The 22,463-nt window shown below is 53.6% G+C and overlaps 1 protein-coding gene across 2 annotated transcripts in view; it reads right to left on the bottom strand.

The window, feature by feature from the left end:
- JADE2 (jade family PHD finger 2) overlaps nt 1–22,463 on the bottom strand; it is an 87,591-nt gene that overhangs the window by 26,380 nt on the left and 38,748 nt on the right. For both annotated transcript variants that reach the window (XM_063348833.1, XM_063348834.1), the window contains exons 5-6: nt 16,398–16,567; nt 4,740–4,951 (exon numbers count right to left, since the gene is read on the bottom strand). In XM_063348833.1, the coding sequence (XP_063204903.1) occupies nt 4,740–4,951; nt 16,398–16,567 (382 nt within the window). The remainder of the gene's footprint in view (nt 1–4,739; nt 4,952–16,397; nt 16,568–22,463) is intronic.

The raw sequence follows: 22,463 nt of genomic DNA, 5'->3' as shown, positions 1-22,463 counted from the left end.
CTGAGTATCATGCCAAGCACCCGCCTGGCTCCAGGTTGGGCAGCGGGGGCAACCAGGCTGCTCCATCAGAGCCCCCACCACCAGCAGCTCTGCGGTGTAGGCATCTGCCCACTCATCTCCTGCCCGTTCCTCAACAGCTACCAGAGCCATGACAGCTCGGAGAAATAAGAGATGCCGTGGGGAGAAAACCTCTGAGGTAGCTGAGGGCTGAAAAGCCACAACCCCACAATTGAGAAAGATGGCCACACTGGTTACACACCCAACGCAGCCTAAAGGGGAAGCGAAAATAACTACCGAAAGGTAAAAAAGGGAAACCAACAGTCATGAATATAAATGAGAAGGGAGGAACCATAAAGGACAGTAAGTCTAAAGGACAATAAATCTAAAGGAGGAAGGACTTTGATGGGTGGACTGCTTGGTGGATGAGGAATTGGTTGGATTGTCACATCCAGAGGGAAGTGGTCAGCAGCTCAATGTCCAGATGGAGACTGGTGACAAGTGCTGTTCCTCAGGGGTCCATACTGGGACCATTACTGTTCAGTATCTTCATCAGTGACATACAATGGGATTGACTGCACCCTCAGCAAGTTTGTGGACGACACCAGGCTGTGTGGTGTGTCTGACACACCTGAGGGATGGGATGCCATCCAGAGGGACCTGGACAGGCTGGAGAAGTGGGCCCACGTGAACTTCATGAAGTTCAACGTGGCCAAGTGCAGCGTCCTGCACGTGAGCTGGGGCAACCCCAGTAACAATCCAGGCTGGGGATGAAGGGATGGAGAGCAGCCCTGAAGAAAAGGACTTGGGGGTGTTGGAGGATGAGAAGCTCAACACAAGCCGGCAACATGCGCTGGCAGCTCAGAAACCCCCCACAGCCTGGGCTGCATCCCCAGCAGAGTGGGCAGCAGGGCGAGGGGGGGATTCTGCCCCTCTGCTCTGCTCTGGGGAGACCCCCCTGCAGTGCTGCCTCCAGCTCTGGGGCACCAACAGCAGAAGGACACGGAGCTGTTGGAGCGGGGCCAGAGGAGGCCCCGGAGATGCTGGGAGGGCTGGAGCCCCTCTGCTGTGAGGACAGGCTGAGAGAGCTGGGGGGGTTCAGCCTGGAGAAGAGAAGGCTCCGGGGAGACCTTGGAGCCCCTTCCAGTCCCTCAAGGGGCTCCAGGAAAGCTGGAGAGGGACTCTGGAGCAGGGAGGGGAGCCATGGGATGAGGGGGAACGGTTTTACACTGAAAGAGGGAGATTTAGATTGGATATTGGGAAGAAATTGTTTGCTGTGAGGGTGGTGAGCCCCCGGCCCCGGTTGCCCAGAGAGGTCGCACACGCCCCAGCCCTGGAAACATTCAAGGTCAGGTTGGATGGGGCTTTTAGCAACCCGATCGAGTTGAAGATGTCCCTGGTCATTGCAGGGAGGTTGGACTAGATGTCCTTTAAAGGTCCCTTCCAACCCAAACTATGATTCTATGATCCCTATGATTCTGTGATCCTAAGGACAAGTCTAGAGCCAAGTGAGTGAGAAATAAAGGACTCGGGTCACCCACGGAGCTCCCCAACCTGCTGCGACTGCACAGGATGCAGAGAAGCCAAAGTGTTTCATAAATATTTCTCTTCTGTACTTGGGGAAGAGCCAAATGAGAAGCCGTATCACATAATGATGATGATAAAATACTTTCCACTTTGGCTGTAACTTATGACTGTATTAAACAGCTCCTACTAAAACTAGACAGTTTTTAATCGTCAGGTCCCGATAACTCACACTTAAAGGCTTTTCAGAGAGTGGCAGACAACCGCCTTGGGCACTGACGCGAGGCTGTGTCACTATTTTAAGCGAGGCGATGTAATTAATTCTAGATCTGGCTGCTCCGACGTCCCTCCAGAAGGCGGGCGGGCAGTGCTGATAAGGACCCCCAGGGCTGTAAAGTGAGCCCAGGCATTTGTTAACTCCACTTTTTGAAGTTTACCCCCCAAAAAGTGGAGCTTTTCACCCTGCTGCTGCAGGTCACCATCACGGCGAGTGACAGTGCTGCAGGTGGGGATGGGGCAGAGGGGGCAGGAGGAGATGCGCCAGCGTGGGAAAAGCATTTCCTCAGTCTTTCCTGGCCAAGAACAGACTCGATAACACGGCTTTAGGTTGCCCCAAAGCACAAATTGACTCCGATAGTGATTTCCAAGGGGAAAAAGGCACTTCATGAACAGATTATTGGGATAATAAGGAACTAAGGGAGGTAATATCATTGCTGCGAGTCTACACGGTTCAGAGAGGCTTAACTGTGTGTTTCACGCGCCTCCAAATCTGACAGATAAATCATTTCTGTAACAGAGTTTTATAAAACATCTGATTTAGTACCAGACAAAAACCAGCCTGGTACGTACTACCAGGAGAATACACTGGCAGACTGATCTCAAAATCCAGGGGAGAACAGGAATTATGACCAGGTGTGCATCTCTAGCAGAGTCTTGGCTCCGAGTTATTTATTCCTAGAGGTTTTAGAGCAGCTGAAGGTGCAATTCTGCTCCGAGGAGCAAATACTATAGGGCTTCTGTCCCAGACAAGGGGCAGCTCTGGAAACGAGGGGGGTTATCAGCTACACACGCTTTCCCAGTCCAGCACCAGCCAGAAGGTGCTCCAGGAACACGGAGCCAAAGCAATGCTGAGTAGGAGCAGAGCAGCTATTTTTATCGCTGCGCCTGTCACGGGTGCAACATCACCGAGAAGGGGCTGCCAAAAAAAATGCGGGGAGGATGCTGAGCCACAGAAAAGCCTGGTGTGGTCCATGGAACAGTGGGAGGGCTCGGCCGTGTCCCCACGCCAGGGATGCGGTAATGACAGGACCACGGGGCAGTGGCTGGAAGCTGGAGACGGATCATCCCCGTGCTAAAGAGAAGTGCAACGTTAATACCACAAGAAGATTCCTCCTCGCTGAAAATTTTAAAACGAAGATTGCATGTGTTTTCCAAAAGCTACGCTTCATCGGAATTAATTAATAGCAAGCCTCATAGCTTGGTGTTACGCAGAAGAGATGATTACAATGAACCCTTCCAGCACCATCAGCCACCAACATGTGTCTCAGCACAACCCTGGGATGCAGGAGGATGAGGCATCGCTCCGGCCGTGTCCCGCGGCACCCCAGCTCCTTTCCACACGAAGTCCGTGGCATCGGCACCCAGATGCCCGCAGGAAAGCATCATCCCCAACAAGTTTCGGATGTGGGGCTGGTAAAGGCATGGGGCAGGGTAGATAAGAAACATGATGCCACGTAACACCCTGTGCTGTGGCTCTAGACTTTGTGGCTTAGGGTGTAAATCAGGGCAGAGATTAAATCACAGGCAGCTTACGGGCTGGCATTGGGCTTAGGGCTGGACTCTGCCCCCTGAGAACAACGGAAAAATCTGCTTTTTCTTTCAAAAGCCTTGAAATCCAGCCTGCCACATACCCTTCTGCAGCACCGCTCTGCTGCCAGCACCGGGGACGCTGCTGAAAGCGGAGCCCATGGGACGCCATGGTCCATGGACGGGGTCCGTACGTCCCCACAGCAGCCCCCAACGCTGCCTGCCTCCCCCCGAGCCCCTGCCCACCGGCACGTGTCAGCTCACGGCCTGACAGCACCACTTGGGCTTGTTGGGAAAAAAAAACAACAAACAAAACCCAGCACACGCGAAAAAAACCCCAACCCCAACCCTGAATCTGATTCACTGATGGAAACCATTCAAAACACCCACCTCCCGCAACTATAGATATCGCCAATGCTCTCCCACCTCCAGGAAGCGCTGATGGAAAAGCTGCCCAAAAGATGAGCAAATGGCTCTCTTCGGAGGAAAAAAAAAAACAAAAACCACCAAACAAAAACCCAAACTCTTCACACAGGGGGTGAAGCCCAGGAGCCGCTGCCACCGTCCCAGCACCACACGGCGCTTCCCCTCGAAACACGATGAGCAAAACTCTCCGGATCCCCACGGGACCTGGGGAGACCCTCACACCCCTGCCTTCTCCTTGTCAAGGTTTTCCCAAGCGCAGGAGCCCACAGGCACCCCCCACCCCCCAGCAAGGGCTTGAAGCATTTGCATTCACTTCTAAAAATAAATTATTTTCCTCCAGGCAGTAAAATAAAATGAAATCCTACAGGCGTACAGCAGGGAAGCTGGGACAGACACCCTGCGATGTGAGGCAGGGCCAGTGGAGCTGGAAGGTCCTGCTGCCTCCAGTATAAGGCTGTGGAGGACACTGGAGGTCCTTGCCCACCCCTCCGGCAAGTGCAGGGCCACAGACCCGCGTCCCTCCCAGCCCATCAGCCAGCGCCACACACCAGCTGGTCACCCCTGGGTGCTAAAGGTCCCATGGTTGCAGTTTAATAAAGAAAAATGGGGTAAAGAAAGAAGAATATGCACATTAATGGAAGAGGAGGCATAAAATAAAATATCAGCAAGACCAGAGAATAAGGAGGAGGGGGCAAAGCAAGCTCACGGGAAGCAGTTTTCAACCTCTGGCTGTGTATTTCTGTGGGCACTGATGAAGGGCTGGGGCTAAGAAAGTAAGAAAAGGAACTTTGCTGTCTCCAGCTATCCAAGACCCCATTTGCTATCCTCGCTCCGCTGGAGATGCGCTGGGAATCCACCAGGAAAGCTTACCGGGGGTCTACAGCAGCTCAGGGGATGGGGGCGGTGGGGATGGAAGGAACCCAGAGGAGGGTACCGCAGCGTGACACGCAGCCAGCCCAAACCTGCCGCTCTCCCCCAGGGCTCACCTGGTGCACGCAGACGTTGCACTTGTCACAGAAGACCATCTCGTTGCCGTCCTCCCCCTCCGGCGAGCGGCAGACATCGCACACCACGTCCTCATCGTACTCGATGCCCAAGCCCTCCTCCGTTTCGATGGCGATGTTCATGTTCTCGTAGCACATGGTCTCCAGCTCCTCCAGCACTCGCTCCAGGGTGATCTCATCCAGCTCGGGCTTTTCTGCAAGGCAGAAGATGACACTGATGAGGCTCTGGCGTGGGAGCCCATCCACCTTCAGGCAAAGTTTTGCAAAGGGCTGAGCATTTTACATGGCAACTCGAGAGGCAAATCGACGGTGACGGTACGAGCGGCGATTGAGAAAACGGCTGCTTCCAACTCGGGATGCAGTTTATGTTTCATAGACAGTAACAAAATATTGCTGCTGGCTGAGAGGAAAGCAACCCATTCAGCTGAAGCAATGCGGATAATTAGGTCTGACAGTTTAAATGTTCAAGGAGACAAGTTTTGCAAAGACGCTTTCTGCAGCGAGGGCTCAGACAAGCTTTGGCAACACAAAGTCAATGCTTTAATTGTTAAGACTGAAAATTGACCCTTTTAAAGGCAATTAAACGGAACTGTAAAAGTGAAGCCAAATGCTGAAACTGAGGACAAATAAAGTTTTTTTTTTTTCCCCCGGTTGGGTTTAGTGGAATCAGAAGGTCAGACACTGCTGTGTCGTGCTTTATTCCCTCCCGTACCAGGATCTTTAGTGGAAAGAAGTGGCAGACGTGATTTAACAGAGGTTTCTCCAGATTGACAACCAGGAATATGAGTCCAATAACCAGAAAAAGGCTTTTTCAGAGCAGCAACCCCCAGCAGCGGGATACTCAGCTACCGCAACAAGGGGGATGCTGCCGCCAAAGCTGCCTCTTAACCACACACGAAGATCCCGGTGTCACAAACGCAACGTGAGGTCACCCCAGGTAAGGAAAAAAAGAAGGAAAACGATCTGTCAGCAGCCGGACTGAAGCTGTCCGTGAGGGGTGAGAGGCAGCGTTAAGCCCCCACCGCACCCCGTCTCCCCATGGGCTCTATTTCATCACTGGGGAAGGCACAGAGATGGGGACGGAGATACCAGCAGGACGCAATATGAAACACTTAACCTTTGCATTTCACTTGTGTGTATTATCCGTGATGATGGCCAGGATGCTCCTGAAAGCACCAGAGAGCAGAGGAGCCTGCCCCGTGCTGCTGTCCACCTTCCTTGTTGCAAGGCAACGAGAGAAAAAAAATATCTCATTTATGAGCAGAGAAGGGGAAAAAAAGGCTTGAAGAAGTACTAATACGAAGCAGTTATTCTTCAAATATTCAGTGCTAAATTTGCCACCCTGGGCATCTCTCAAGCCACAGTGTGACATCCCTGTCCCAGGCCCCCGGAACTGGGGAGGGACGGGACATGGGGGTCCCGGGCAGCATTCCCAGCCCCTACAGCTGGATGATGGCAGCAGAGGCTGCACCTTCCCCCTGACCGCCACGGACCGGCTGAAAAACTCTGTCAAGGGGGAAAGCAACCCGTAGGCGAGCTCGGCAAGCAAACATACCATTGTCTGCCTTTTTAAGCTCTTCCCCGATGTTTCGCATTGGCATGGTTTCCCTTGGCTTGACAAGTCTCTGCAAACATCCAGCCTGGCATTTTACATGTCTGTGTCGAGTCTGAGATACCATCTAAGACAGACAACACTGTTCCCTATCGCAGCCCTTTCAAGCGCTCGGGCTGCTGTGCCGCAACATGCCGAGGAACCTGACAATACCTGTTTTTATCGTGGAGCAGCCCCAGCAACGGGCGCAGGATCCCTGCAGAGCCCCAGGCTGGCACAGGCTGCCCGGGGCTGAGCGATGTGAAGCATCCCACGCTGGCACAGCGAGCCCCGGAGCCGGGACGGAGCCCACGGCTTGCTCTTGGCATCGTGCCGGTCGGATGCAACATGGCAGGGAATGGGTTACAGGCAAAGTCAGAGCCATATTTTTGCCTTAATGGTGTCCCTTTACAAACACACCACCCAAGTTGCGCTTGCTCCACGGAGAGCCGCAAGCCATGACTTCATGCGAGCATCAAACAAGCCCACAAGAATATTCTGCTCTTGGTCAGTGTTTCAAGTCTGCATCCGTGACCGTGATCCTGGGCACCCGAGTGTCAGCCTGGAGTTACTCCCTGTCTCCCAACACTTTCAGGCTCTGCTCTCTCTACTCTTCTGGAAAGCAAAAGCCAAGAAGCCACGGAGATGCTGGGAGGGCTGGAGCCCCTCTGCTGTGAGGACAGGCTGAGAGAGCTGGGGGGGTTCAGCCTGAAGAAGAGAAGGCTCCAGGGAGACCTTGGAGCCCCTTCCAGTCCCTCAAGGGGCTTCAGGAAAGCTGGGGAGGGACTCTGGATCAGGGAGGGGAGCCATGGGACGAGGGGGAACGGTTTTAAACTGAAAGAGGGGAGATTTCGATGAGATCTCAGGAAGAAATTCTCTGCTGTGAGGGTGGTGAGCCCCTGGCCCAGGTTGCCCAGAGAAGCTGTGGCTGCCCCATCCCTGGAGGGGTTCAAGGCCAGGTTGGACGGGGCTTGGAGCAACCTGTTCTGGTGGGAGGTGTCCCTGCCCAGGGCAGGGGGTGGCACTGGATGGCCTTTAAGGTCCCTTCCAACCCAATCCATTCTAGGATTCTATGATTTTATGAAAATGATCATTTAAGTGTTCCCAGTGCTTTTCCCACGCACTTTCTAGAGCCGCCCCATGCGGAGGGGAGCGTGCAGGCAGAGCCGGCAGCTGCAGGCAGCACCAGGAAGGAAAGGGAGGGAGGTTTCCACAGGAATCATGACCCTGACCTGCCCGCAGTGTCGGGATCGCGCTGGCATCGCCACCGTTCCCCTTTCACCTTGAGTGGAAAGAACCGGCTCCCATCCCACCTCCTGCACTTCCCACCTGCAGCGATGCCCCGACATCACCAGCTGAACCCCGGGGAGAAAGTCCCCTCCGATCCCCAAATTCTCACGCCGGAGCAAGAGCAGCCCTTTCATGGGGTTTCCTTATCATCCTACGTGCCACGTGCTTGTTACACCGCTACATCGAAAAATATAGATCTCTCCCTCCCTCCCGCGCACACACACACACGCGCGCTCTCACACTCCATTTAGATGTAATTACATTAGGAATTTGTTTGCCAAGCGCCATTCAGAATACCTCGGAGCTTATTGAATTGACAATTGCACTTGATGGGGATGAAGCGATTAATCGCTTATGAAACGCTAAACAATGGGGCCTGGGGGTGAAGTGCTTTTTCCGTTTGTGCTCCATTTATCTCCTTCTGCATCATAGAAAGTTTGTGCTATTAAACTCCATTCATAAAATTGCCATCTTTTTGGCTGCGAAAAAGCTATCTGTATTGATCATGGCCAGCTCAATAGCAAAACCAAAAATATGCCACCAAAACACTCCTGGTGTACATGCACAAGTGACACCATTATTGTCCCCAGGGAACGAAGAGCAAAGGCCCAGATACTGATCTTGGCTACAATGAAGAAATCCAGTGACACCCAGTGAGTAATTCACACTTGAGACCATCACTGGGACTGTAGACTCTATCCATCCCCTTGGTCAGTTGGGGTCAGCTGTCGCCACTGTGTCACCTCCCAACTTCTTGTGTGCCCCCCAGCCTGCTCGCTGGTGGGGTGGTGTGAGGAGCAGAAAAGGCCTTGACTGCTCAGCAACAACCAAAACCATCAGTGTGCCATCAACGCCATTCTCATCCCAAATCCAAAACACAGCCCCACACCAGCTGCTAGCAAGAAAGTCAACTCTATCCCAGCTGAAACCGTGACAATTCTCCACCCCGTAACCATACCACTTCCACCATGCTTAGGTCCCACACTATCCATTAACCCCCCCCCCCCCCTTCCCATCCTTTGATATAATACACAGGTCTCATTCCCTTAGGCTATGGACCACCCCTGTGGAATGTCTGTAAAGTGGTCGTAAATGTCCACAAACGTCCACTGAGTTAATTTAGTCCATGACTTTGGGCTCCATCTGTTATGGTGGTCGCTCGGGACAGGAGAGGTGGTGCGTTGTGTGGAGTTACTGGGCACCAACCCCAGCTCAGGTCAGGTCACTGCTGCATTTGCGCTGCTTCTTGTAAGGTTTGTCCTCCATTGGTTCCTGCTACAGTAATTCCTTTAACACGCAACCCAACTCATGGGTTACAATAATTTAAAGGTATATCCATTACAATCTCCAGCCCTGGTCCCTTTGGGCCAGGTTATAGGGTTTCACACTGCAGTGAACTCCCCTTGCTCCTATCCTGGCTAGCAAAAAGGGGCTCCTGCTATAATCATTCCCATAACGTGCAACTCAAACCCCATGGAGCACTGCCTCCCACCCCATCCCAGCTGGAGAAGTACTATCCTCTCCCATCCCAGAGCAGGGTGCTGGTGGGCAGCAGGTAACCAGCCAAAGGAAGCATCCCCTGGAGGAGAAGGGGCACTCTGCTTTGGAAATGGAGGAGGAGAAGAGGTGCCAGACGATGACGCGCTACAGGAGGTCTCCAGATCTGATTCAGGAAGGGAGAACGTGTAGGAACCCGGCCTTTCTTTTGAACTTTGCTCCCAGCAGAAAACTCTTCCCTGTACCTCTGCCGTCAGGGTCTGCCATGATCCCCGCAGCTCCACAGCCACCCCACATCCCTGTTACCCCTGGGGGCGCTCCCGAGGTGCCTGCCACAACCCCACGCACCTCAGCTCCCCCAAACTTTGGAGCAACTACCCATACCACGGCTGAAACACAGGATTTAAATATTTTAACCCAAAGCAGCTGGGCTGCCTCGGAAGCCACAGCACTGGGTCTGGGAAAACCACCAGGCACATTCCTTTGCACAATGCCGCTCTCCGTTATAATTGTTTCTGTAATATCGTAATTTATGTGGCATGAAGGAGCAATATTCTTCTGCTAAATGAATTCTCAGCTATTCCTTGCCGTGGTGTGAGCCGACTCGCTGCGCGGGGAGAAAAAAAAGAGGTGGAGAGGCACCTTTCACAAAACGGAGACCAATTTCTGACTAAACTGCGCTCCACTAAAATCAATTTACTGAAACAATAAATCCTTTTACCCTGCGGAGGATACCTGGAGATAAACCAGCTCACGAACAAACAGCCATCAGGAACTGCAGGCTGGGCCATTAGCTGATTCACAAGCTACAAATCTCGGAGTCTATTTTTCAGTAAAAATATATATAAACAAGCAAAATTACTGTTTTTCTTATAAAAAAAAAAAGGAAAGTGAGATGATGTAGGCTTGTCTCTTAGTGTCTTTGAAAAACTGAGAGTGATAGGACACCAGCTCCCTGATGGGACAGGGCTGTCCACACACGGCACAGGGACCACGGGCTCCTGGGACCTCCTTCCAGCTCCCCGTCCCTCCAGCTCGCCCTGGGCCAGTCGCTCCAAACCCACCTGCTTCGGCTCCTGCCTCAACAAAGCTGTGCTAAGGATCCTTCCTGCCTCAGAGCCTGGGAGAATAAAAGCAGGCGAAGATAAAAAGCACCAGCGAGATGCTAAAAGTGAGTTTAGGCACCGCCGTGCAGGACACTTTGGGAGAAGCACAATTTGCCTCTGCGTAAAGCCGGGAGCTGAGCACCCACACACTCAAGACACCCATGGGGACACCAGCCACCCCTGTCCCGGGCCGGGTGCTCCCCTGGGCATCCTGAGTCCTGTCCCAAACCCCCTTGGCAAAGGTCAGGGGATGATGGACAACCACCCGGCCACCAGCCCAGACCACCTGGGGCTCCCCCAGCCACCTCCACCCCATCACCTGCAGGCACGCGCTGCCTGGGAGACGTACAATCGTACCATCATCTTTTATCAACGGTATTTATAAAGACGCCCTGAACGTAAAGCGTGACCAAGAAAACAAACAGCGACACGCGAGCTGAGCATCCGCAGTGAAACTTCTGGATATTTTGTTACGAACACAGCCTGCTTAATGCACTTAAAAAGATTTACAGGAACCAATTATCACCCCTTCTGCCACCCACCGACATCAATTATTGCTCAAATTTAAGATGATGACAAAATGGTTTAGAAGCCACTTTATAAGCTGCCGTCTCTCTCCAGCGCGGCTCGGCACTGACAGAGCTGTCCCGGAGCACTTCTGATGAAAGCCTCCTCACTCCATCCAGCAGCAAAACTCCCAATATTGCTGGAAACTACCGCAATCACCGCGAGGAATTTATGGAAATAGCAAAACAACGACTTTGACATAAAACCTGATCGTGCTGAAAAACGTGGAGGCAAAACGTCTAAAGCTTCTCCCGCTGATTTCCAACCCTGCTAATCCACGCATTAACACATCCTCCCTGCAATATCTGTTTATATAAGGAGTTAAATACGCTCAGCTTATTAAATCGGGGTATTGACACCTACATTAGGAGCAACAGCTCGGCAGCGAGCATGGCACCTGCCTCTGGGCAGCTTCTCCTCCCGTCGGTACCCACGGCGTTCATCCAGATCAACGTCGCTGTCGTTGAGAACAGCTTCCAGCCCTAAATCTGTTCCCAGGGTACTTCTACGCTGCACGTCGGCACCTCAATTAAACACATCTCTTGCCTGTAATATCCCACCAAGTCGTGGAGTATTTGCTGGTTCATCTACCCGGGTGCCCGACTGCCCTGCCGCCACCGAAACGATGCCTTGTGCGACGAGTTTACGATCTCGGCGGAGAACGATGATTTCAAGCTCCGCGCGGCTGTTTGTTGTGGGCTGCAGCACAGACATGTTAGAAAACAGCTCCAAACTGGCAGGATTTCTTCAAAACAAAACCAAACCAAACCAAACCAAACAAGAAAAAATCCAAACAAACAAACCTTGAATTATTAATGGACTAAGTTCTCTCAAGCGATGATGGGGCTGCATCGCCCGAGCGGCCCCTTATGGCTGTGAGCTGGGGGGAAGACACTTGAAGGGGGGAAGCCGGGCTGGTGGTTGAAGGGAATGGATCCCAGTACAAGAAGGACAGACCTCTGCACATCCCGGGGCTGGGGAGCATCCCTGTGGGGGGGACGGCACCCCCAGGATCACCCGCATTGGGGGGCAGCGGTCCGGGGAATGGGGTGGCCTCTGCCATCACAGCACGGTGGGGAATTGTGCCCAAAGCCATTAAAATAACGGAAAAGCTTCAAATGGCAGATATTGGGAGTGGCTCTGTGCAGCGGATGGAGCCTGGCCATGGTGATAGGCACCCGTGGGTGGGTGGGAGTTGCGTGGGGACTGGCTCTGCCCGATGAGTGCCAACGTGTTGCCCTGGGGGAAGAAAGGGGTTCCCCAAATCCCCAAAGGAGGCAGTGGGGTGCTGGTAGCCTCGGGCAAGGGCTCCTGGCACTGCTGGGTGGCAAGCAGCTGCTCCCTGAGGCGTACACACTTCAGGGCAGCCCCTGCTCCGTTGAGCGCATCTTCCCTGAGGGTTACTCCACCGACCTCGGCTGATTCCACGTCTACTTGACCAACCTCCCCTCCGCCGAGGGAGGCATCGGCTCATTAGCGCACAGCCGTATCTCAGGCACGCGGTGATGAATTACCCCCGCAGCTTCAAAAGCAATACATGTGACCTTTGCATGTTCCTGCCATAAAATACCAGGAACACCTCCAGCTCCCAAGATAGAAGTTGTGGTGGGCATATGTGAGCAGCATACACCATATGGATTAAGTCAAGGGAATACTTAGAAACTTCGACTCTGCCTTCAGCAAAATTGATTCCGGCAATGTTTTTTAGCAATTTCTTGTGGATTTTCCGTGTGTTTATGAAGTGCCGATCACCGCAAAGGCATCTTTCAGCCCGGGTCTTTGAAGTCTCTCTAGCCCCGCTCTTACAATAGCTCTGGATTTAGTGGAGATCACAAAATGCAGCATAAAATGTTAATATTAAAACGAAGACTCTCCTCTAAAAGGAAAGGCCTGTGCTGCCTGGAGTGGCGTCCGCATAAATCTGGTTCAGGGTTTCATTCAGACTCCTTCAGACCCACTTTTTTTTTACTATCTCATATTGCAGCAGCAACAAATAAAACATTTAGGCATGCTTAAATATTGATTTCATCTCTAGCGCACAGAAGTTCCTTTCTACCAAGTACAGTAACAGCTACTGAGGCATCTTACTGGGGGGTTTAAAACTATTTAAAGCTCTTTTATGTGTAAAACTTTTGCTTTTCGGAGCAATTCCACCTAATTGGGAGAGGAGCCAGCAGAGTGCAGAGAGCTGGAGCTATCTGGAGGTTTATCTGATCTCGGTGATAAAATTCCATCCCTTGGGGTGACCTAAAAAGGACTGGAAAAGGCATGTGCTATGCGCTACGTGGATCAGCACCGCGCTAACGGCAAAGCGAGATGGATGATCTCATAGGTGTTTTCCAGCTCTCCTCCCCGCCGCTCCTCCGGAGCCACTCAGAGATCAGGCTCCTTCTTTGTCGTTAAATATTTTGGCAATGACACATTGTGCCCCTGGACTGCCCAGTGGCAACAGCTCAGCTAAACACCCAGGAGGAATTTAAACTTCTGCATATCTCTTGACGCTGGGAGATAACTCCCGACTTCTCTGAATAGGAGGAGAGGCTGCAATTCTCCAGTTAAGTCATGTTAACGATCTCAGAGATTAGCGGAGCTGGTCTGGAAATCTCAGTATGTCATTAATGTCGAGGGCTTCCGGGAGAAAGCGCTATTTATGGACTGCCTTCAGAGCGACCTGGGCAGGCGGCAATCTTCTGCGTTGGGTGCTGAAGGGCACCCAACTCCCACCCCCGCTGCATGGCTTCTCCCACCCGGGAAGCAGAGGGAGCCGAGCCTCCGCTCCGGCATAGCCCAGGAGGTGAGCGGTGATAGTAACAGCTTTTGTCTATGTGCACCCAAACCCCATCACTTCCACAGGCAGGAAAACGCATTCCCAAAGAAGCTGGCTGCCCACGCAGCCCTGATGCCCTGCAGAATCCGTGGTCCAGCCCCGCAGCATCCGTGGTCCAGCCCTGCAGCATCCGTGGTCCAGCCCTGCATCCTCCGTGGTCCAGCCCCACGATGGCCATCATGGGGTGATGCGACCATGGCCCCAGAGCACCATCACCCGTCCCGCTCCCTACCTGCCAGAGCCCCGGCTCCCCGCGGCGCCGGGGATGGGTTATTAATCAATGCCACATGCTTTCCCTTTCAAGTCACTGGAAAAAACGCACTAGCCCTCGCTCTGCTAGAGAAGTCGGGAGGGCTGGGGGATGGGGCGAGATACCAGAATCCTTCGGGCTGAAGCCATATCCGCAGCGGATTTCACACGCCAAACGCCGGTTTTCAAAGCTCCTCTCTCCCCAGCATATTTAAGGCTCAGCCAGTAAGTACAGCGCTTTTTCAGCAACAGAAATGGGCTGGAGAATCAGCTGATGGGCAGTGAGGCGCTCTGCTGAAATCCCCTGGGTTCGTTATTACCATCGATAGCTGGTTATTGCAGGAAGGCTCAGGGGCTTCGTCAGAGACCGTGGTCCCATCCAGCCCGGCGCTGTGCAAACACCTCCTAAGGGCCATCCTTTGAAAAGCTGCTACATGACAAGGAGCTGGAGGAAGGAAAATGCAGCTTGCTCAAAATCGCACAGAGCGTCAGCGGCGAAGCACCGCCTGTGTCCCGACACCGGGATGCCGCAATGCCAGCCCAGCCAACGCGCCCGCGAGGAGCGCGGCTACCAGGGGCACACGGCTGCGACGATGCTCAACCTCCCCTCCCAAACCCGCGCCCTGACGGCACCCGTCTCATCTCACCCCTTCCAGTTATCCATCAGCGTGGGAGCTCCACATCTGAAAGCCATTTAGGACATTGCATTTGTAACCTAATACTCTGACGAAACAATAAAGTGAGCCAAATTTAACCCAACTGAGCTGGAGAAGCCAAATCTCTGCCCGCTGCCTTTCTAGAGACTGAGGAAATACGTACTACAGGAAAGTGGAAATACAGACAAGCCTTCTCCGGAGCCCAGAGACACCTCTGATGGCCACCCAGCTGTGGAGACGGCGAGGGAAATGCCGCAGGAGACAGGGTGAAAGCACAGTGGAGTCAGAAGGACGTCCAGGGTGGTACAAGCTGGTTTCTCGATGCAGAATGGCAGCTGTGTAGCATTAGGAAGTGCAGGTCCTCTGCAAGGCACCCAAGTGGGACCAAGCCACTTGGCTTTGCCCAGGAGCACCCTCTGCTCTGCCCAAGGACTTAGCTGTAGCTGACAGTGTCTCAAAACCTGGCTGTGCTAATGACAGAGCTGCTGATACAGAACCAGTTAATGAGGGCAAAACTGACTGTGATTTGCTAGCGATACTACGGGCTCCATAACACCAAGATTATGGGAAAGCCAATATACAAGACACGTGTAACAGATAATTGGCCAAATTCTAAAAACAGTCTCTACAACTTTCTCAAGGTCCCGGAGATGATGGTTAACAAAATTTGCTTGTAAATCATTAGTCCAGCTGAAGAACGGATGTGTTCTGCAACCAAGAATGGATATCTTCTGCAACCACGATCAGGCAACGTGGTGGACAAGTTCTGAGCCCGTTCATGCTCCACACAAGCCTACAGAACCAAATCTTACTGCAACCTTACTGCGTCTCGCCGCAGGGCTTCGCCAGCAGGCTGTGAGACTCAGCATGACCTTCCTGTCCAGCAGCGCACGATCCCGTCTGCTCAAGCACTTGCTCACATGCTTTGTCTCACCCTTGAAAGACCTTTGCCATGGGGAGTAATGCTTCCTGTAGGCACGCTTCAGCTTTCACTGACCTCGCAAGGTGAATGGTTTATCGTGTTGTTATTCTTACCTGCGCAGCAGCAGCCGCACCACAGCAACCCTTATCTAACAAGGACTGGAAAATCCCCCTGTAGTAGGGCAGGACTACACACCCACGGGTCTGTGCCAACAAATCTGCCCAGCAGACCATGCTAAACACCAGTGCCAGCGGTCAAATTCCAAGTCCAGGTACTTGCACTCAACCGAAATGCACTAATGGATTTTAAGAATGTGCAGTGATATAACAGCAGTGATGTGGGCAACATCGTGCTGTGGTATTTAGAGACAGCTGGGAAAGGAGAGACAACCCAGGACCAGCACTTCTGAGAACAGCACATTTTGACTAGGAAATTTTCTTTCCTCTGACTCCATCTGCCCAGTTGGCTACGGATGGAGAAATGTTGGAGAAAAGCTTTCAGACATGGCCAGTCAAAGGAGGAGGAGTCGGGGTCAGCACACCCATCCTGACCCACACCTCCTCCTGCAGTTCGGATGCCGCAGGGATGAGTACGGGAGGTGACGATGGTCATACAACCAGAGCACAGTCCTGAGCGATCTGGATCTATCGGTTCTTTTGCCAACCAGAGCCCTGCTCCCCAGAGCACGCAGCACTGTTCCCGCCATCATCTGGTTTGCCCCGTTCTTGCACCACGTGCCAAAACCCCTACGTGAAGTGAGAGGCACTGAAATGCACTCAAGAGCCTGCGCTGCAGCAATTCGCATCACCTCTTTTGGAGAGCCTGAAGAAAAATTTTCTTCTTCGAGGCCTTGTGTTCCATACGATTACTTAAAAAGACTTGATTGCCCAACTCTGGGATGCCCAGGCAAGGAGAAAACCAACAGCAATACTCACCCATCTCCTTGAGCTCCATATTAACGAGTTCCAACCAGCAAGCATCGAGCTCATCCAGGTCATAGCGGCTCACTCCTTGCAAGTAAGTCCTTGTAGCTTCCGAAATCTCGGAGCCAGGCAGGCTACTCGGTGAAACCTGGGACGGCGAGTTCTCCAGTTGGGGTATGATCCTGGAAGAAAAGAAGGAGAGGCTGAGAAAGAGCTACGACTTGCAAAAATGTCCCCTTTCTTGCCAAGGAGGGTGCAACCAAGCCATCTACAAACCTGACTTGAAGAAGGAAAGCAAGCCCAGCAAAATCAAAGGGGTTTTGTGCGCTCAATGACGTCTCCTGTGCCTCAGATGCTCTGGGGACCACAACTTGGACACAAGCACTTTCCCAGAGACTGCTGGTCCGTGCACCTTATATGACAGTTTGAGTTGGGATGCATCAAAACGAGCTGATTTTTAGAAAATGCTGAGCTGCCAACTCCCCCTCCCGGGACCTCAAACCCAGAGTTCGTGCTTTTCCCAGTGTTCCACAGAAAAGCGGCAGCACGGCGGCATGGCTCTGGCATCGCACCCATTGCCAAGGGCCAGCCCGCATCCCGCCATGGTGCGGCTCCAGCTACCACTGGACCGGCCATGGCCACCAACCTCACGCTGCGATCAGGAGCGGTCCGGGAATCAGGAGTTTGGTTTTTGGCCTGTGTCTCCATCTGCCTCGGTGTGTTCTTCCCTGCGGATTGGCAGCATGACACCAAACCCTTCAGAAATAGAACTGGTACCAGCGAGTGCTGCACGCAGGCTTCACCACCGCATCTTATTCTTCCTAAAACCCCCACCGATGCTTTTCGGTACGAACCAGCCCCGTGCCCTGCAGGGCTCCACGCTGCAGAGCAGCCGCCAGGCTCTCCGCAGGAACACGCCTGCTCTTCAACAGCTCTGTAATTCCCCCTCACGCCATGAGGAACTAAGCCATTTTTCCACTTTGCGTGGCTCCTTTCTTCCTCCCCGCCTTGCATTACCACCAGCCTGGTGGCAGCAGCCTCCTATGTGTTTAGATTCCCGAGTCAAATAACTCAACCTACGGCTACAGCTGCCGGCATCAACCTCACGTTGCTCCCCTTGACGTTAGAAGGTTGTTTTTCCCCATCGGGGGGTCATGCAGGAATAGCCAGTCAGGGCAGAAATAGCCCATTTGGGAGAAATAACCTGTCCTGTGAAACCAGGAAAACTGATGTGGAAAGAACACGCAAGCACAGGATCAGGGCTGGTATGAATAGTGATGCTCCTGCCCGGAGCCAGTGGTCCTGCCAGCGAGGGGGGACCGTGACACCAACCCATCCCTGCTCTGTGGCCGGGAAAGGGCATCCCACACACCCCGAAAGGCAGGATGTCCCCAAGCCATGGGATAAACACGGAGACGCGACTACGGCAAGGGCTTCTGCTCACCACGGTTGTCTCAGCCACACTGCTGACCCAGCTCCTTCCCCGCTGCGGGCAGGACGGTGGCACCCAGGCACTGGCCTTGGCACCGCCACGTGCTCTGTGCCCTGTGAATAGGACACTCTTTGCCCAGCAGATAAATTTAAGCGCAGTGCTCTGTCCTAGTTACAGTGGGAAACATGAGCTCAGCCAGCGGCAGCCAAACGCCTTCTCCCTGCTGTGCCCTGCCCCGAGTGCCCAGCGGGAGCAGAGGCGTCCGTCCAGTCTCTCCAGAGGCCTCCGAGGGCTGGAGGAAGCCCCAGCTCTGCCAGTGCTTCCCCTCTCGCCTGGCCTGGGACCTGACTGCAGGAAAAATGAGTTACAGGTTGGCCACCAGAAGTCACCCAGCTTTTCTTGCTGCCCTCTCCCTGACGATGCCCGCAGTCCCGGCCGGGCTCTCCGCTTCCAGCCCCGCCGCACCAAAGCTGACCGATGGGCTCATACTGACAGCCGGTCCCAGCACAGCAACTCTCCTTTACCTACAGCAATAGTTTTCCCATTCATCTACGGAAATTAACTCTTCACATGAGAAAAATGAGGTCCAATGGATACAACGGTCCAAATACTGATAGCAACAGTGACTCCTCCAGCCATTAACTCCTCACAAGCCATCACTGCTAATTTCCCGGGGCACAACAGAGACCAGACCCTGGTCCTGGGCTCCTGGGATGAGGTGCCCAAGCCACCCTGTGCAGGTACCCGCTCCCCGGAGCACCCTTTGCAGGCAAAGCGACCCCTGATTTAAAACCCCCTCCAGCCGAGCCCCACGTTGCAGGCAGGCTGCCCACCACCATGGGACACCTCCAGCGTGCCGGACACCACTTCAGCAGGCTCAGCAATGGAGAACACCCCACGGTGGTCTGCGAGATTCGCTCTGAGCCCTCTCTAATCGCAACCAGTGGAACGGGGAGAGGAGCCGGCTCATCTGCTGCAAACTCCCCGCACAGAAAGCGAACAGGCGCTGGCTGTCAGCTCTTTCTGCCTTTTCTTGGCAACTCTGCAGCAACATGCATGACACTCGCCATGCACACGTCAACAGTGTCGCGCCTAACGACATGCAAGCAGGGGACGAGCTGGAAATGAAAAGCAGCCCGCGGTGCCGGCTGACAGAGCTCCGCGAAGTCGGGAGCTGGAGCTCGCTGCGGTATTTGCACAGCTCACGTTTCCTCCCCCAAATACCACCTCCCGGCACAAGTGTCAACACAGAAAGACGCTGCAAAGCAACAAACAAGCAAACAGCAACCCGTTATCCCCGTCCAAGCAGCTTCTCCGCCGTGCAAGGCCTGAGGATCCAGCCCTCCTCTTGCACCAGCACCAGCTGGGAAGCCCCTGCGAGACCTTTATCTGCCTTCTGTGCCGAGATGTGAGTCAATGTCAGAGCATCGAGCGCTCTCTGACGGGTCTGGGGCAAAGCCATCGTGTCCATCATGTAACCAGCCAAACCGTGGTACCAGACGCTCCAAGGTACTGGAAGAAATTAATGCACAGCTGCCCTCGGGAATGGGACCCTACCTGCCCTGCCCAAGGCCGGGAAGGAAATCTGTCCCAGGGCAGGACAACAAACCTGAAGTTTCTCCGGACCCAGAAACATAGTTTAACTGCTGTCCTCTGCCATCACGACCATTGGAGGCACTTCCAGAGCCATCAGTGGGAGAAGCAATAATTTGACTGCTCAGAGAGGGAAACATCAAGAAAGGGGTTTTTTCCCCTCTTTTGCCTCACTTTCCCCAGCAGTAAACTGAAAATAAAGATGTGCCCCAATGCTCTGAGGACATTTCCAAATTTCAGTTCAGGATCTGAAAATAACTGCAGGAAAAGACAGCTCTCTGTCCCCAGATTTTAAAATGAGCTCACTGTAATCTAGACCAGGGCCTGGGGATTCAGTAACGTCTGTATTTAATGCAGACAGTGGTAATAACTCTGAAACTAGGCCTGCTCCAATCAGGCTTCAGGACTCTCATCTAAGGAGCTCTCAACCCTCTAAAATACCCAGGAGTCACTGGTGCAACGTGCGTTGGTCCAAGAAGGACCGAACATCTCCTTCCCTGGAGGTCTACAGGAGAGATGGGGAGGGACTCTGGATTAGGGAGGGGAGCCACGGGACGAGGGGGAATGGTTTTACACTGGAAGAGGGGAGATTTCGATGAGATCTCAGGAAGAAACTCTTTGCTGTGAGGGTGGTGAGCCCCTGGCCCAGGTTGCCCAGAGAAGCTGTGGCTGCCCCATCCCTGGAGGGGTTCAAGGCCAGGTTGGACGGGGCTTGGAGCAACCTGTTCTGGTGGGAGGTGTCCCTGCCCAGGGCAGGGGGTGGCACTGGGTGATCTTTAGGGTCCCTTCCAACCCAAACCATTCTAGGATTCTATGATTCCCATGAGCCCGGGTCCCTCGGTGGCTCAGCAGCAGGCTGGGCACAGTGGTCTTACAGGAGAAAGCTCAGAGCTGTCGAGAAAAAAACCACCTCCTCCAACTGGGATGAATGTTCCCGTTGGAAAGAGCCGCTTGAGCAGGCAGGGGACGGCGCCGTAAGCCTTTGTTAAGCCGAGTTACACAAGCTGCTCGCCCCACAGCCGGCTGCAGCAGGTGACAGCCCGACGCCGGGCCAGCCGGGGATGCTCGGGAGAAAGCAGCCGCTATTTTTAGCCTGGCAGAAAAGTGGAAAGATTAATGCTCTGTGTACATATCAAAGGGGCGGCCCGAACAGGTCATTTACTGTATTGACAGCTACTGAAACGCACTCAGTCTGATAAGGATGCTGACTGGAGAAATCTCGCTGGGTTATTTGTAATGCGGAACATGCGATGCCGCCTGGGAGAGCCCAGCCACCGCGCTCCCGGTGCCCGGGCAAGTCAGCCCCGATGCGTGTCTGCCAGCTCTGCCTTCTCAGCCCAGGGATCTCCTGGGAAAGGACTTTTGATGAACCTGATGCTCAGAGATGGGAGGCAAGCGACTCTCCCCGCTCACGCAGCTGCCTGACAAACGCTACCAAACTCCCCAAAACCTGGATTCGTGTTTAAACTCCCAGACCCAGTGATGCAGAGACCACAGGGAGCATCCCGGGAACACGGAGGGTGACAGCAGCGCCGGCACGAAAGCTCCACGTTCAGCTTTTCCTAACGCTGCACCATTAAAACGGAGTTTTCACGGGAACGGGAATTTAGGGAGCGACTCTCCGCTTCTCACCACATCACTGATGGTGACAACCAGGTTAATTAAGATACAAAGATCTAACTGGGAGCTCCACATGCTCGCTGGCGCTCAGTTAAAAGGTTTGAAACGTGCCAAGGTGGCGACGGCAGGTGCCTCCCCCCGCCTGGAAACACGCGTTTCGGGGAGGGCTGATCAAATGCTGCAGCACTCGGCTACCGCAGCTCCATGCTGCCTGCAGGGCTCCTGTCTCACCGATGTTTGCTTCTGTTACTAATTATTGTTAGTCTGCAAGGAATAAGCATGAATATGAAAGTATCTTCTTAAGAGAACTGTTAAACTTTACTTTCGGAGTTTCCTCTTTGTGGGCAGGACCCTGTGCCCACCATGGGCTGGCATCCCCCGGAGTTAACTGGGACTCAGGGTTTCTGGGACACATTCATGCCGTATTCTCGCCATTTCAAACACCAGTAAACGGAGGAGGTCAGAAACTGCACAAAGAAGGCACCTGGAGGAGAACTTCTAACCCCAAAACCTGTTGTCTGTAACCAAGGGAAGAGGTGAAAAAAGAAAGACATCCCAAATGGTCTGCAGCCCACCCAGCCCCTTGGCATGAAAGCTCTGAGGGTGATGCAGCCACGGGGGAGGAAAGCGCATCAGATGCAGCCTCCCCAGGGGATGCCCACACTGGGGGGATGCCGTGTCCCACAGTCCCATCAAAACCTTCACTGCCCTCGAAAGCTTACATGGCCCCAGCAATGGCCAGGCTCAGCGAGGCCGAAACCTGACAGAGGGCACCTAATCGGAAAGCAGAAACCACAGGTTTGGATCTGGCTCCTCTTACACCAATTTGCTACTCACATGAATGTTATGAGTTTAGCGTAGCAACAGCTGGTTTGCACCGGTGGGAGACGGGGCTCCCGAGCCAGGTCTGTACCTCTCAAGGGACACTCTGCCCTGTCGGGAGGCTCTGAGCTGCGACTCGAGCGGTGCCAATACCTCCTGCCTGATGGCACCTCAGAAAGACCAGGCTGGACGGGGCTTGGAGCAACGTGGTCTAGTGGGAGATGTCCCAGCCCAGGGCAGGGGGTGGCACTGGATGGGCTTTAAGGCCCCTTCCAACCCAAACCATTCTATGATCCTATGAAATAACTGCAAAACTATTTTTTTTAGAGCGAGCAGCTTGTATAACCTTAAAAAGACCTGCAGGAAGCCTGGTCCAGGTCAAACCCCTGACTCGTCCACAGCACTTGGTCAAACGTGAGGTCTTTATGGCTCGCAAATGATCCAGCAAACCATCCTGCTCCTGTGAGTGTCCCTCCTGCCCCGAGGGGTGCCAGGAGGCTGCCGGATGCCGGGCGCTCGCACAGGACACCCCAAAGCTTCTGGGAAGCCCACGCGGGACGCGATGCCCAGAGGTGCACAGCCTCCCATCGGTTCCTGGATTTGCTTCAGTG

Source organism: Chroicocephalus ridibundus, chromosome 11, assembly GCF_963924245.1.
Source record: "Chroicocephalus ridibundus chromosome 11, bChrRid1.1, whole genome shotgun sequence".
In the NCBI taxonomy this organism is placed as follows: Eukaryota; Metazoa; Chordata; class Aves; order Charadriiformes; family Laridae; genus Chroicocephalus; species Chroicocephalus ridibundus.
The sequence above is the reverse complement of the archived record's forward strand: the minus strand, read 5'-3'. Positions and strand labels throughout refer to the sequence as shown.